This window comes from Gorilla gorilla, chromosome 2, assembly GCF_029281585.2.
Source record: "Gorilla gorilla gorilla isolate KB3781 chromosome 2, NHGRI_mGorGor1-v2.1_pri, whole genome shotgun sequence".
Classification (NCBI taxonomy): domain Eukaryota; kingdom Metazoa; phylum Chordata; class Mammalia; order Primates; family Hominidae; genus Gorilla; species Gorilla gorilla.
The window spans coordinates 181,380,046-181,393,708 of NC_086017.1; the positions used below are offsets into that span (position 1 = coordinate 181,380,046).

Genomic DNA, 13,663 nt, shown 5'->3' on the forward strand with positions numbered 1-13,663 from the left:
AAAAAAAAAAAAAAGCCCCTGTCCACACCTCCAGCAGTTGCCAACATATAGCCGGGCGCAGTGGCTCACGCCTGTAATCCCAGCACTTTGGGAGGCCAAGGCAGGCGGATCACGAGGTCAGGAAATCGAGACCATCCTGGCTAACACGGTGAAACCCTGTCTCTACTAAAAACACAAAAAATTAGCCGGGCATGGTCGCAGATGCCTGTAGTCTCAGCTACTCGGGAGGCCGAGGCAGGAGAATGGCGTGAACCAGGGAGGTGGAGCTTGCAGTGAGCCGAGATTGCACCACTGCACTCCAGCCTGGGCGACAGAGTGAGACCCCGTCTCAAAAAAAAAAAAAAAAAGACCAAGGAGATTACTCTGAAATACAATTTAATTATATCCTCAACACACAATATTAGATATTGGGCATGAGTCTGAAAGTAGAAATACATGGAGAAAGAAAGTTTTTTTTCTCATAATTTTATTTTTAAAATTATCTTTTAGGTACCTACCCTTGTTGATAAATGAAGCATTTCTGTAATCTTCAGTGCCTACCATGATAGTTGGAATGCATTTAGAGTTTACTTTTTCATTGTTTCTTTTTCCTTTATGTGATAAAATTTCCAGTTACTGACTTTCAAGAATGCGAAGTGTATAATTTATTGCTTTAAAATTTCTTTCTGAAGGTTTCAGTGTTGACTGGTGGGCTCTTGGAGTGCTCATGTTTGAGATGATGGCAGGAAGGTCTCCATTTGATATTGTTGGGAGCTCCGATAACCCTGACCAGAACACAGAGGATTATCTCTTCCAAGGTAATTTGGAGTATTTTACAGAGGTTCTCTGAGAAAAACCTATTCTAGAGTACAAATGAGAGTGATTCAGGTTACTACTTTGAGTAAGAAAAATGAGCATAATCTGGAAAATATAATCCTGACTCGTGGTATTAGGTTTTATTGTTGTTTTTGTTTGTTTTTGAGACAAGGTCTCACTCTTTTGCCCAGGCTGGAGTGCAGGGGCGCAATCTCGGCTCCATGCAACCTCCACCTCCCTGGTTCAAGCAATTCTTCTGCCTCAGCCTCCCGAGTAACTGGGATTACAGACACACTCCCGAGTAACTGGGATTACAGGCACACACCACTAATGCCCGGCTAAATTTTGTATTTTTAGTAGAGACAGGGTCTCACCATGTTGGCCAGGCTGGTCTTGAACTCCTGACTTCAAGTGATCTGCCCACCTCAGCCTCCCCAGCGTGCTGAGATTACAGGCATGAGCCACTGCGCCTGGCCCCTGTGTATTAGGTTTTGATGTTTTTTAATACATTCTTTCTTTTCTATAGTCTTCACTCCTGTTCACAGTTACCTTCTCATACTCAAAATCATAACAGGGGTTATTTAGAATTATCCATCACAAACAGATTGGAGAAAGGAATCCTGTGGCTAGAGAGATAATCTTTACACAGGGACCCCGAGGCTGAGTGCATAAGTTCAAGAACAGTATGAGGGGAAAATAGAGCACCAAGATGATGAGTGATCAGAAGATGGGGAAAAAAGGCCCCACATCAGGGAATATGCAGAATTGACAGAAACAAGCAGACAAGTGCAGGGACCTCTAGCACAGAATCCAAAGAAGTATGATAACTACTATAAAATTCTACATTTAATAATTAAAGCCATCACAGGATATAAATAGGCATTTCATGCCCAAATGGCCATGGAATATGTGAAAAGACATTCAGTCTCACTAGCAATTAAGGGAATGCACATTAAATGTTAATGAGTTACCATTTCATATCGGTACATTTGATCAAAATATTAAAGTTGGGTAATACCAGTGCTGGTGAGGATGTGGAGCAACTGGAACTCTTCTAGACTGCTGGTAGGAATGAAAACTGACACAACAGCTTTAAAGAATAATTTGGCAGTGTCCAAAAAAATTGCATATTATATATGCTAAGCATTTTACAAATGTTAACTCATTTAAACCTCATAACAATCCTATGAAGTATTTTTTTATTCCTATTTTACAGATGAGGAAACTCAGGCACAATTAGGTAGTCAAAGAATAAGACATTCATGTAAATGATAAATAGTATTCAGATTAGAGGCTTTCTCTGAGAAGATGGGAAAAGAAGGGGTTTAGGAAAGTACAGGAGGCACTTCAGTTATATATGTAATATCTTATTTTTTCTCCTGGAATGCCTTAAATATCTTATAATAAAAATTTAAAGATTGCACCCAGGCATAGTGGCTCACATCTGTAATCCCAGCACTTTGGGAGGCCGAGATGGGCGGATCACTTGAGGTTAGGAGTTTGAGACCAGCCTGGCCAACATGGCAAAACCCCATCTCTACTAAAAATAAAAAAAAAATTAGCTGGGCCTCGTGGCGAGCACCTGTAATCCTAACTACTCAGGAGGCTCAGGCAGGAGAATCACTTCAGCCTGGAGGCGGAGGTTGCAGTGAGCTGAGATCGTGCCACTGCACTCCAGTCTGGGCAAGACAGTGACACTCTGTCTCAAAAAAAAAAAGAAAAAAGAAATTTAAAGATTGCCAGGTGCAGTGGTTCACACCTGTAATCCCAGCACTTTGGGGGTCCAAGGCAGGAGGATTGCTTGAACCCAGGAGTTCAAGACCAGCTTGAGCAATATGGTGAGACCCCTATCTCTACAAAAAAATTTAAAATTAGCCAGCCATTGCTGGGCGCAGTGGCTCACACCTGTAATCCCAGCACTTTGGGAGGCTGAGGTGGGCGGATCACTTACCTTCATGAGGTCAGGAGTTCGAGACCAGCCCGGCCAGCATGGTGAAACCCCATCTCTACCAAAAACACAAAACTCACTGGGCATAGTGGCACACGCCTGTAATCCCAGCTACTCAGGAGGCTGAAGTGGTAGAAGCACTTGAACCCGGGAGGCAGAGGTTGCAGTGAGCTGAGATCATGCCACTGTACTCCAGCCTGGATGACAAAACAAGACTCCATCTCAAAAAAAAAAAAAAAAATTTAGCCGAGCGTGATGGTGGCGCCTGTGGTCCCAGCTACTTGGGAGGCTGAGGTGGAAGGATTGCTTAAGCACGGGAGGTCAAGGCTGCAGTGAGCTGTGATTGCACTACTGCACTCCAACCTGGGCAACAGAGCAAGCCCCTTTCAAAAAAGAAAAAAGATTAAAGCCATGTAAAAGTTAAATATAATACTATAATTTTTATCTTTCTAGTTATTTTGGAAAAACAAATTCGCATACCACGTTCTCTGTCTGTAAAAGCTGCAAGTGTTCTGAAGAGTTTTCTTAATAAGGTATAAATTGTGTATAAGAATATTTTGTGATTTGTCTCTTTCTATATATATCAAACTGGTCAGTAGCGGTTTGGGAAATGTAAAATTCCAAAACAGTAGAGAATGTAACTTTTTCAGTTTGACCCAGAATTTGTCTCTTACCCAAAGAGTAATTGACAGCATTAGATCCTGAGATAAGTTAGTTGTCCTTTCCATTTTGGCAATAAAATTTACTCCCCAGCTATATATTACATAATTTTTGTGTGTGTGTAAATAATATATACCATATTCTCACATAGGGGAAGAGTTAATCTTTGGGTTTAGCCATAATTGTACTTTGAACTCTGTTTCCATTTTCTCTGTATCATTATCCATATAATCTATTTATTACCATGTACTTTTTGAGCACGTGGGCCGCAGTGCTCCCTACAAATTCTCATGTCAAAAATGCTATAATTAGGTAAGATTCGGAAGAAATGAAATGCTATCTTTGGCTCTTAAAAATGTGAACATCATTCAATTGTTTGTTGCTGTTGGTAGGCTAGAGGAGTTTTAGGATCTAGGAGTGTGGTCTTGGCAATTATAAATTCTACTTTAAATAAATGGTATGATAGAAAGGTTGATGTACATTTACCTTCTAAGGTAAATAGATAAGATAATGAGTTTTAATAAAATAAGAAATTGAAGCCTTTTAAAAAATGAACAATTTATGTGAGGAAAGATTTAAACTTGAAACCTAATTTTTCACATAGTGAAAAATGAAGGCAAGAGGTGTTGATATGCAAAATAAAATACCTTTTATCAGAAAGAAAAATGGGAACATATTCTCATTCATAGTGATGAATAAGCCAAGACTTTTTATAAGTTGCAGGCTCCTTCTCAGTCCAGTGATTCAGATAATGGTTGTATCATTGTCTTACACAGGTGGTGGTTTGTTGCTATAATTGGGCATGGGGATTTTAAATTAAGCTAAAAACAAACTTCTCATGAAGTTTGGAGGTTTGCATGTTTTGACTCTCACACTAGGTCATGCCAAAGAAATGGCTGGGTGCTGTCAAATGATTCTGCTGTTCTCTTTTTCCTCCTGTTTTTCTTTAGCAAGGAATTGGTGATGATTCTCTGTTTTAATTACATGATGGGTGGAGAAAGTGCCTTGAGGAAATCTTACCTATCACAAGTTTCAAATAACTCAATTTGTTCTGGAGTTGTACTTTCTAGAAATAAAAGGTAGACCATTCCAACTTCAGAAATAAGAGTATCATGTGAGGGCACAAAACACAGATCACAAAGGTGATTTATTTTAAAGCATGACATTCACCCAATTCTTGAAACATTTCTTTCACCATAGGACCCTAAGGAACGATTGGGTTGTCATCCTCAAACAGGATTTGCTGATATTCAGGGACACCCGTTCTTCCGAAATGTTGATTGGGATATGGTATGTAAATTTTGATTACTCAACTATTAGGTTTCATTATTATCTTGGGCCAATTTTTTGTTGTTGTTGTTCTGTTTGTTTTTAGACAGAGTCTTGCTCTGTCACCCAGGCTGGAGTACAATGGCACGATCTCAGCTCACTGCAACCTCTGCCTCCCGAGTTCAAGCAGTTCTGTCTCTGCCTCCCTAGTAGCTGGAATTACAGTCACTCACCACCATGCCCAGCTAATTTTTGTATTTTTAGTAGAGATGGGGGGGGGGGGGGCTTCACAATGTCGGCCAGGCTGGTCTCGAACTCCTGACCTCAGGTGATGCACCCACCTCGGCCTCCCAAAGTGCTGGGATTACAGATGTGAGCCACCACACCTGGCCTATCTCGGGCCAAATTTTACTGTCTTAGCTAACATATCACAGCTTTAAAAACTTAAAACCACTTTCTAAACTGCTTTTTAGAAAACTTTTAAAACAAAAAAAAATTCAATTTTTTTTTATTTATTTATTTTTTCTGAGACGGAGTCTCATTCTGTCACCCAGGCTGGAGTGCAGTAGTGTGATCTCTGCTCACTGCAATCTCCACCTCCTGGGTTCAAGCAATTCTGCCTCAGCTTCCTGAGTAGCTGGGATTACAGGCACACGCCACCACACCCAGCTAATTTTTGTATTTTTAGTAGAGACGGGGTTTCATCATGTTGGCCAGGCTAGTCTTGAACTCTTGACCTCAAGTGATCCACCCGCCTCAGCCTCCCAAAGTGCTGGGATTCCAGGGGTGAGCCACCATGCCCAGCCAAAAAATTGAATATTAATGTAATAAAGCAGGTTGTAATGTTATTGAGGCCCATATCAATGTTTATACTTGTTTTTATTTTTTTAAGAGAAACAGTCTCACTCCGTTGCCCAGGCTGTAGTGTAGCTCACGACAGCCTTGATTGAACTCCTGGGCTTAAGAGATCCTCCTGTGTAACCTCCCAAGTAGCTGGGATTACAGGCATAAGCCATGGTACCCAGCTAATTTTCAATTTTTTTTTTTTTTTTTTTTGAGATGGTGTCTTGCTCTGTCTCGCAGGCTGGAGTGTAGTGGCACAATCTCAGCTCACTGCAACCTTCACCACCTGGGTTCAAGCGATTTCTCCTGTCTCAGCCTCCAGAGTAGCTGGGATTACAGGTGTGCGCCACCACGCCTGGCTAATTTCGGTGTTTTTAGTAGAGACGGGGTTTAGCTATGTTGGCCAGGCTGGTCTTGAATCCCTGACCTCAGGTGATCTGCACACCTTGGTCTCCCAAAGTGATGGGATTACAGGCGTGAGCCACTGCACCCAGCCAATTTTTAATTTTTTTATAGAGATGGGATCTTGCTATGTTGTCTGGGCTGGTCTTGAACTCCTGGCCTCAAGTGATCCTCCCATCTCAACCTACCAAGCGGTTGGGATTACAGGCGTGAGCTGCCATGCCCAGCTCATATTTGTAAATTATGTTCATCATTGCTAATATCATTGAACCATGCTTCGGGACTCACTTTAATAAGGTAAACAATGAGTGCAGAGGAGAACTGTAGAGGTGGAGTTTTTCTAAGAGTACAGACTTGAGCTGTCATCCAGTATGTCTTTTCAGATGGAGCAAAAACAGGTGGTACCTCCCTTTAAACCAAATATTTCTGGGGAATTTGGTTTGGACAACTTTGATTCTCAGTTTACTAATGAACCTGTCCAGCTCACTCCAGATGACGAGTAAGTAATTCTGTACACTGAAATTTTTTTTTAAGTTCTTTGAAAATCCCATTTTTAGTGACTGTGCAATGTTTCATTATCAGATTATACTATAATTTTTTTATTTTCTATTTTATTTCATTTTATTTTATTTTTGAGATGGAGTCTCGCTCTGTTGCCCAGGCTGGAGTGCAGTGGTGCAATCTCGGCTCACTGCAACCTCTGCCTCCCAGGTTCAAATGATTCTCCTGCCTCAGACACCCTGAGTAGCTGGTACTACAGGCGCGTGCCGCCACGCCCAGCTAATTTTTGTATTTTTAGTAAGGACAGAGTTTGCCATGTTGGCCAGGCTGATCTTGAACTCCGGACCTCAGGTGATCCACCCACCTTGGCCTCTTAAAGTGCTGGGATTACAGGCGTGAGCCATTGTGCCCGGCCTATACTATAATTTATACAACCATTCAGTTACTGGTATTTGTATCTACTGTACCATTATAAGTTTTAATAGTAACTGTCATTTTCTCCTTTGCTTTATAGTGCATTATCTTATTTTCACAACAACTTTGTAATCTAGTTACTGTCATCTTCGTTTTACAGATGAGGAAACCAAGGCTCAGAGAGGTTAAGCAAAGTTACACAGCTATCAGGTGGCAGAGTCAGGATTCAAACCCAAATCTGACTGACTAAGGCCTGTGCTCTTTCTACCACGCTGCACTGTTTCCCATTTGACAAGGACTGTCTTTGAGTTCCTGAGTATTGCCTTAAGATAGATTCCTAGAAAGAGAATTAGGTCAGAGGGTATTAACATTTTAAAGCTCTTGTATTGCCAAATTGCTTTTTTTAAGAAATTACATTGAGTTATTAAATCCAGCCATCAGTGATCTGGTATATTTTTTGTGCTTATACTTCATCTTTTAAACATGTAGTTTGGAATAATTGGGAGATATTTTGATTATTTACCTGTTGTTACAGATTCATTCTCTCTAATCTCAGGGAGGCCCTTATTGTTTGGCAGTCATTTCACTTCTATCTCATTTCTTACCACATTTCTCCCAGCACCTGCTCCAAACAGTCTCTTCATTTCAGAAGCCTTCAGTTCTACTCCTTTTTCCATCACTGTTAATGGATTAACCTTGTCTTAATTTGATGCAAGGACTGATAACCTCTCTGAAGTGACCTTGCCTCCTTTCCAGCTGTCCCCAGACCACCTTGCATCTCAGAATTGCTTTCTAACTCTTTTCATCATTTTCTTATTCCCTACTCTTGGAAGACTCTCCTTTACAAGGGGTGTCCCTGCTATTTTCCTAGACCTGTTTCCTTAGTTTTCTCCAAGATTTCATTTTGTCAGTTATCTTTTTATTGGACCTTCTTTGATTTATTTTTTTCTAGCTTGTTTCCCTCTGTGTAAGCATGCTCAGATCCTCTGATTTTTCCCCCTAACTCATGGCCCCTCTTTGAACAACCACGTTTTTCCTCATTTTCATTTCATCTTAAAGCCTCAAAAAAAAAAAAGTTAATAGATGTTCATGGTCAAAGAAAAATAAATACACAGCACCTCTAATCAAACTTCTTCAGACTAGTCAACATTGATTGTCTTGAATTTTTTTTTTTTTTTTTTTTTACTGTCAACACTTCAACCCCCTTACAACCGAACCTGTCCTCCAGCTTTTGAAGGTTGAATCAATTTCTTAATTTCTAAATTGTAAAGCATTTTGGGGTCAGTCCTCCTCTCCCTTGATGAATGTAAAGCATTTGGTACTCATGGCTTTGCCTTGGGTAGCACTACCTATTCTGGTTCTGTTTCATCTCTGTGACTACTTTCCTCTCATGTGTTTTCCGTGTCCCCTTGAGACCAGGATGCTCCATGGTTCTGTTCATGACAGCCTTCTTTTTGCTATATGCAGTTTGTACCTTGGAGATTTTAGCCAGCCCTGTAGCATAGATACCAGCTAATTAAATGGCTCTCAGTTAAATGGCAAATGGTTATTGAGCAAAAGGTGTTATGCTAAATACTAGACATTCAAAGACAATCAAGACAGTCTGATCTCCCCAAAAGCGTACTGTCTACTAGAGGAGAAAGATGTGTACCAAGTCATTATTTCTGACAGCATTGAGTATTAGAAGGAACACTGGATTTAATCAAAAGATAGGAGTTTGAATCCCGATGCCACCTCTTACCAACTGGGTAACCTTGGATAGGAATTGCATAACTTCTCTGAGCCTGTTCTCAAATTGCCTACCTCATAAGGTTGCTGTGAAGCATAAATGCATGATGGTTTCTGAAGCACTTATCCCCTGCCGTTAGATCTCCTGAGCTGCATTTCTGTTTAACATGGCCCCCAGTTTGTCAGCCAAGCAGCTCAAATATGTGAAGTCTAAAATGAAAGTAATGACCCTTTATGATCTCTTTCTATTGTTCTCAATCAGTTCCTTTTTTTTAGTTACCTAGTTGTGCTCACGGTGTGTCCCTGTTGTTCAGATTCCAGATGTCAGTGATTGTGGACTCCTCCTTTTTCTTAACAGATTACATAATACCTGCAGCTGCCAAGTCTTTGTCTGTGTTTTCATTATTTCATCATTTACATCAGATCCTTCTTTTCTCTTCCCGTTGACACACCCTAGTTCAGGCCTCATTCAAGTCATACCCAGAGTATTGTATCAGCCTCCTAATTGATCTTTACTCCTTCACTTTGCAACCTATTCTGTATGCCTTGTGAAGTACTACTCCAATTCTTGAACCCCTTTAATTAGAAACCTTCAGTAACTCCTTCATTGCCTATCAGGTAACATCTATCCTCTTGGCTAGCATTTAAGGCCTCCCCACATCTGCTCCAGCCTGACTTTCTAGCGATACCTCTCACCATAATACAAACAGTGTTCTGATCAGTCTTAGCTACTCACCATTCCCTAGTAGTATTATTGTCTCTGTTTCTGCCTGCTCATTCCTGTGTATCCCGCCTTCATTTTTACCTATTGAAATCTTCCCATCTTTCAGAGCCACCTCAGATGCAACCAGATCTTTGATGGATCAAGGTGAAACTCCTTAGTGTAAACATCACTGGCCTCTTTGATTTAGCCATTATTTTTCTTCAGCATCATCTAACACACTTCTATTCCTGTGCTCCACCCTAATTACTTGCATTTCCCAAGACCTACCACAGTCTTTCATCATTCCATTCATTAAGTGTTTGCAGAATGAATACTGCCTTCCTTGATTTCTCCAACTAGAAGTCACACCTTTCTTTAGAACCATGGTTAGAACAGGACTTAGCTTATTGTGTATAAAATTTAACAAGTACTGCTTTCTCTTCCAGTAGGAGTTACCTCCCTTCCTTGAAGGAAGGGACTGTATCCTCTGTAACTTTGTGCTTCTTAGTATGGCATAATACATTTATGTGTTAAATATTTGATAGCACTACTCACTGTATATTAAAGTAGAAGCCCAGTGTAACAAAATGCCAACCTCTCCCCTCTCTGTGACCCATGATCTCCCTGCGGTGTTCTCTCCTCATTCCAGGTCTCTCAGTGTACTTGTTCCTATTGCCTTTTCCTTTTGGCTAACTTCTTCTGGGCTACACTATCTAACATCTGGCTGTTGAGGTGACTACTAAATTGAATGCTAATTCAAACCTGGATGTTCACCTGTAACTAGGAATGTTGTTCTGGTCAAAAGTTAAGATTAACTGGAATGGTGACAACTGGTGTCTTTTTTATTCGCAGTCCTCAGTTTTGAACTCCTTTTTGGCTCTAAACTTGCTTGTGGGATTATCGGGGTTTTTTTTAATTTTCAGTACTCCATTCTTGATTCGTCTAGAAAATCTGGGGGATTAATCTAAAAATTTATAGATTTCCTTTCAGTACAATTAGCCTAATTACTTGTTTTTTAATCTTATTTTACCATTTAAAGGTTGAAGAAATCTTGATTATGATGAAAATAAATTTATTTTTCTTTCAACAGTGACATTGTGAGGAAGATTGATCAGTCTGAATTTGAAGGTTTTGAGTATATCAATCCTCTTTTGATGTCTGCAGAAGAATGTGTCTGATCCTCATTTTTCAACCATGTATTCTACTCATGTTGCCATTTAATGCATGGATAAACTTGCTGCCAGCCTGGATACAATTAACCATTTTATATTTGCCACCTACAAAAAAACACCCAATATCTTCTCTTATAGACTATATGAATCAATTATTACATCTGTTTTACTATGAAAAAGAAATTACTACTACTAGCTTCCAGACAATCATGTCAAAATTTAGTTGAACTGGTTTTTCAGTTTTTAAAAGGCCTACAGATGAGTAATGAAGTTATCTTTTTTGTTTAAAAAAAAAAAAACACTGCATTAAAAAAGTATCTGTTGCATTAAGGCACATAGTGGGATTACATCATAAACCTCCCATAATTTTTGTCATTCTGTGTTAAATCATTTCAGGGTTTAATTTTGAAATAAAAGATTAATATAAAATGCAACAACTTTTTATATTACCTATTAGTTTTGGAGTTCTTTATGTTTAAAAATTCAGGTGTAAATTTTATTGCCTTGGATAAATTATTGATCTTTTTTAAGGCAGCAGTTATTAAATTGGTAATAGAAGATGCTGCTTGCTTAGAATTGGGAAATTCAGCTGGGTGCAGTGACTCAATGCCTGTGATCCCAGTACTTTGGGAGGTTGAGGCGGGCAGATCACTTGAGGTCAGGAGTTTGAGATTGGCCTGGTCAACATGGTGAAATCCTGTCTCTACTAAAAATACAAAAATTAGCTGGGCACGGTGGCACATACCTGTAATCCCAGCTACTCGGGAGGCTGAAACAGGAGAATCGCTTGAACCCAGGAGATGGAGTTGGCAGTGAGCCAAGATTACTCTAGCCTGGGCAACAGTGAGTGAGACTTGGTCTCAAACAAAACAAAACAAAAACCAAATTGGGAAAGTCTTCTTGAGTTAAAAAAAGACACTTTTTGTTATGAATCAGATTCCAAATCATTAACTATTTTTGCAAAACTGGCACAAGTGGTTTTTCTTTTTAAGTATATTAACGGGGTAGCTCCTGAGCCTATCCCTTTATTGGAAACTTTAACTGCAGTGTTAATATATACACTGCAAAAGACCAAGGATGCGGTTGAATGGAAAATTACTCAGTGTATAGAAAGGAAAAAAACCAGAAATTTAAAATAGATACAGAAAAGTACACTGGTAATATTTTTATTTCCTATTGGAGAGTGAATCCCCACAGTTGCTTTTTGTGACTTGATTCAAATGAGGCACTCATTATTGTTACCAAACTTGTAAAAGCATTCCATGTATTCAGTGGAGGCAGAATGTATAATATTTTTTCCTTATAATTTAGCATACAGGAAAATTATTTATTTTTTAAGTAGGGTATCTTAATTATGCTCATTTCTTCCCCTAAACCACATTATCTATATGATTGGACCCTTTAGTGAAATCAGAAAAATAAAGTAGGCATGAATAAATGTTCAGGACACACACATACACTCACACACATCACAGTATCAGCTCTTTCAGTGAGTTTTTATTAACTAGATAACACATGTAATACATAGTAGAATACATTTCAGAGGCAGAGTTCCTCGGATTATTTTTTATGGATATTAGTGTTCAGCAGCTTATTATTTAAAGGGGTGCCAAATATAGCATCCTTCTGTTGTTTATTTTAAATATTTTTTTAATGAAAAGGGACTTAAAAAGTAAACATGATTATCTAAATTACTTAAAATTTTTTAATCTTAGTAAAACTTAATTTTAGGAAAGTTATCTAGTTTAAATTTCAAATGTTTTAAAATTTGTAGGCATTTAATAAATTATCTTTTTTTGGAGGGGTAGATGCTACATTTCATTGGAAATGTCATTTTTCCAAAGTTTCTAGCTGTGTACTCTCCTTCAAATAACATAAGTCTGAAAGCAATGAAAACGTCAAAGGAAAATGTTTATATACATCCACATGTTTATTTAATATGTTTCTCTTAACACCTGAAACTTGTTTTAAAACAAAAAGCAGTATTCACTTCAAATCATAAACTTAGAATTCTGTATCTCATGTCAGAAATATGTTTATGGCCTTGCTTTTAAGTGGTGCTGTTTCCCATAGGGCATTAGTTCTCAGATTTTGGAATGTGAAATAATCACCTAGGAAGTTGGTTTAAAATGCACACTAGTGAGCCCACCTTAGACTTCTTTTGGGGCCTTCAACCTCACTTTGAGAAATACCTTCTTCAGGTTATTCTTTATGTTTGTCCTGTGGTTAAATATTAGAGTATTCATGATAAAACATTTTGAGAAGGGGTAAGCAGTGAGTTATTACCCACAATTTAAAGCAAATTTTGAATGAATCTTTAAGTTAGGTATCTACCTTCCCACCAGCCCCCCAAAAAACCTCTCAGTAGTTTCTTTCAGTGTACAAAATGATGAGCATTTTTCTATGATGAGGTTTTAACCATTATTCAGGGTGGTCTTTTGTTTTTAAATCTTTTTTTAACTAATAAGATTTACGGTGTGTATTTTATACAGAAATGCATTATAAATGTTTTTAATTGTGTTCTGTTTTTTGCAGTCTTTAAGTGCCATGCCAATTGTTCTTATATTCTATAGAAGTTCACTCAAAATACTCAACAGGGGAATAGGCAGCGGACAGTCAGAATGGTTGGAATTTTGGCGTTCTAAGAAAAACTTTATTTTGCATAAGCATGTGGTCAGATCATTTTGTGCATATGCAGCCTGGATTGGATGTTAAGTAAATGCTTGTTCAGTGCCGGTACATTTACTTAAATCTGTTTTTATTTTTGTCATGTAGAATACTACTGTGGTCATCATAATATAATCTATTTCTGTACCTTTTTTTTTTTTTTTTTTTACTTTGAAGTCTTTAAATAAAATGTATAATACCCATTGAGAGTGGATCATTTTTCATATGTAGTATGTCAGAAATTTGTATAAGAACAAAGATGCATCAAAATTTGTTCAAGAAAAAATGAAAATTTCAGTTTGGAATTTTGCTGTACTTAAAGCAGCATTCTGGTAGAACTGATGCTGTAGTATTTACATTTAATAATGTTACATTTAGCTGGACATAGTGGCTCACACAGCACTTTGGGAGACTGAGGTGGGAGGATCACTTGACCCTAGGAGTTTGAGTTCAGCCTGGGCAATATAGTGAGACCCCATCTCTACATACAGAAAAATAAGAAATTAGCCAGGCATGCCGGCAAAGTGCCTATAGTCCCAGGAGGCTGAGGTGGGAAGACTG

At 38.7% G+C, this 13,663-nt stretch overlaps 1 protein-coding gene across 1 annotated transcript in view; it reads left to right on the forward strand.

Annotated features, from left to right (window-relative positions):
• The window catches only part of PRKCI (protein kinase C iota), an 85,399-nt gene extending 72,094 nt beyond the window's left edge, over positions 1-13,305 (forward strand). Inside the window, exons 14-18 of the mRNA XM_031009716.3 lie at positions 672-797; positions 3,197-3,276; positions 4,604-4,693; positions 6,301-6,416; positions 10,354-13,305. Coding sequence (XP_030865576.1) covers positions 672-797; positions 3,197-3,276; positions 4,604-4,693; positions 6,301-6,416; positions 10,354-10,441 — 500 coding nt within the window. The 3' untranslated portion in view covers positions 10,442-13,305. The remainder of the gene's footprint in view (positions 1-671; positions 798-3,196; positions 3,277-4,603; positions 4,694-6,300; positions 6,417-10,353) is intronic.
• The last annotated feature ends 358 nt before the right edge of the window (positions 13,306-13,663 follow it).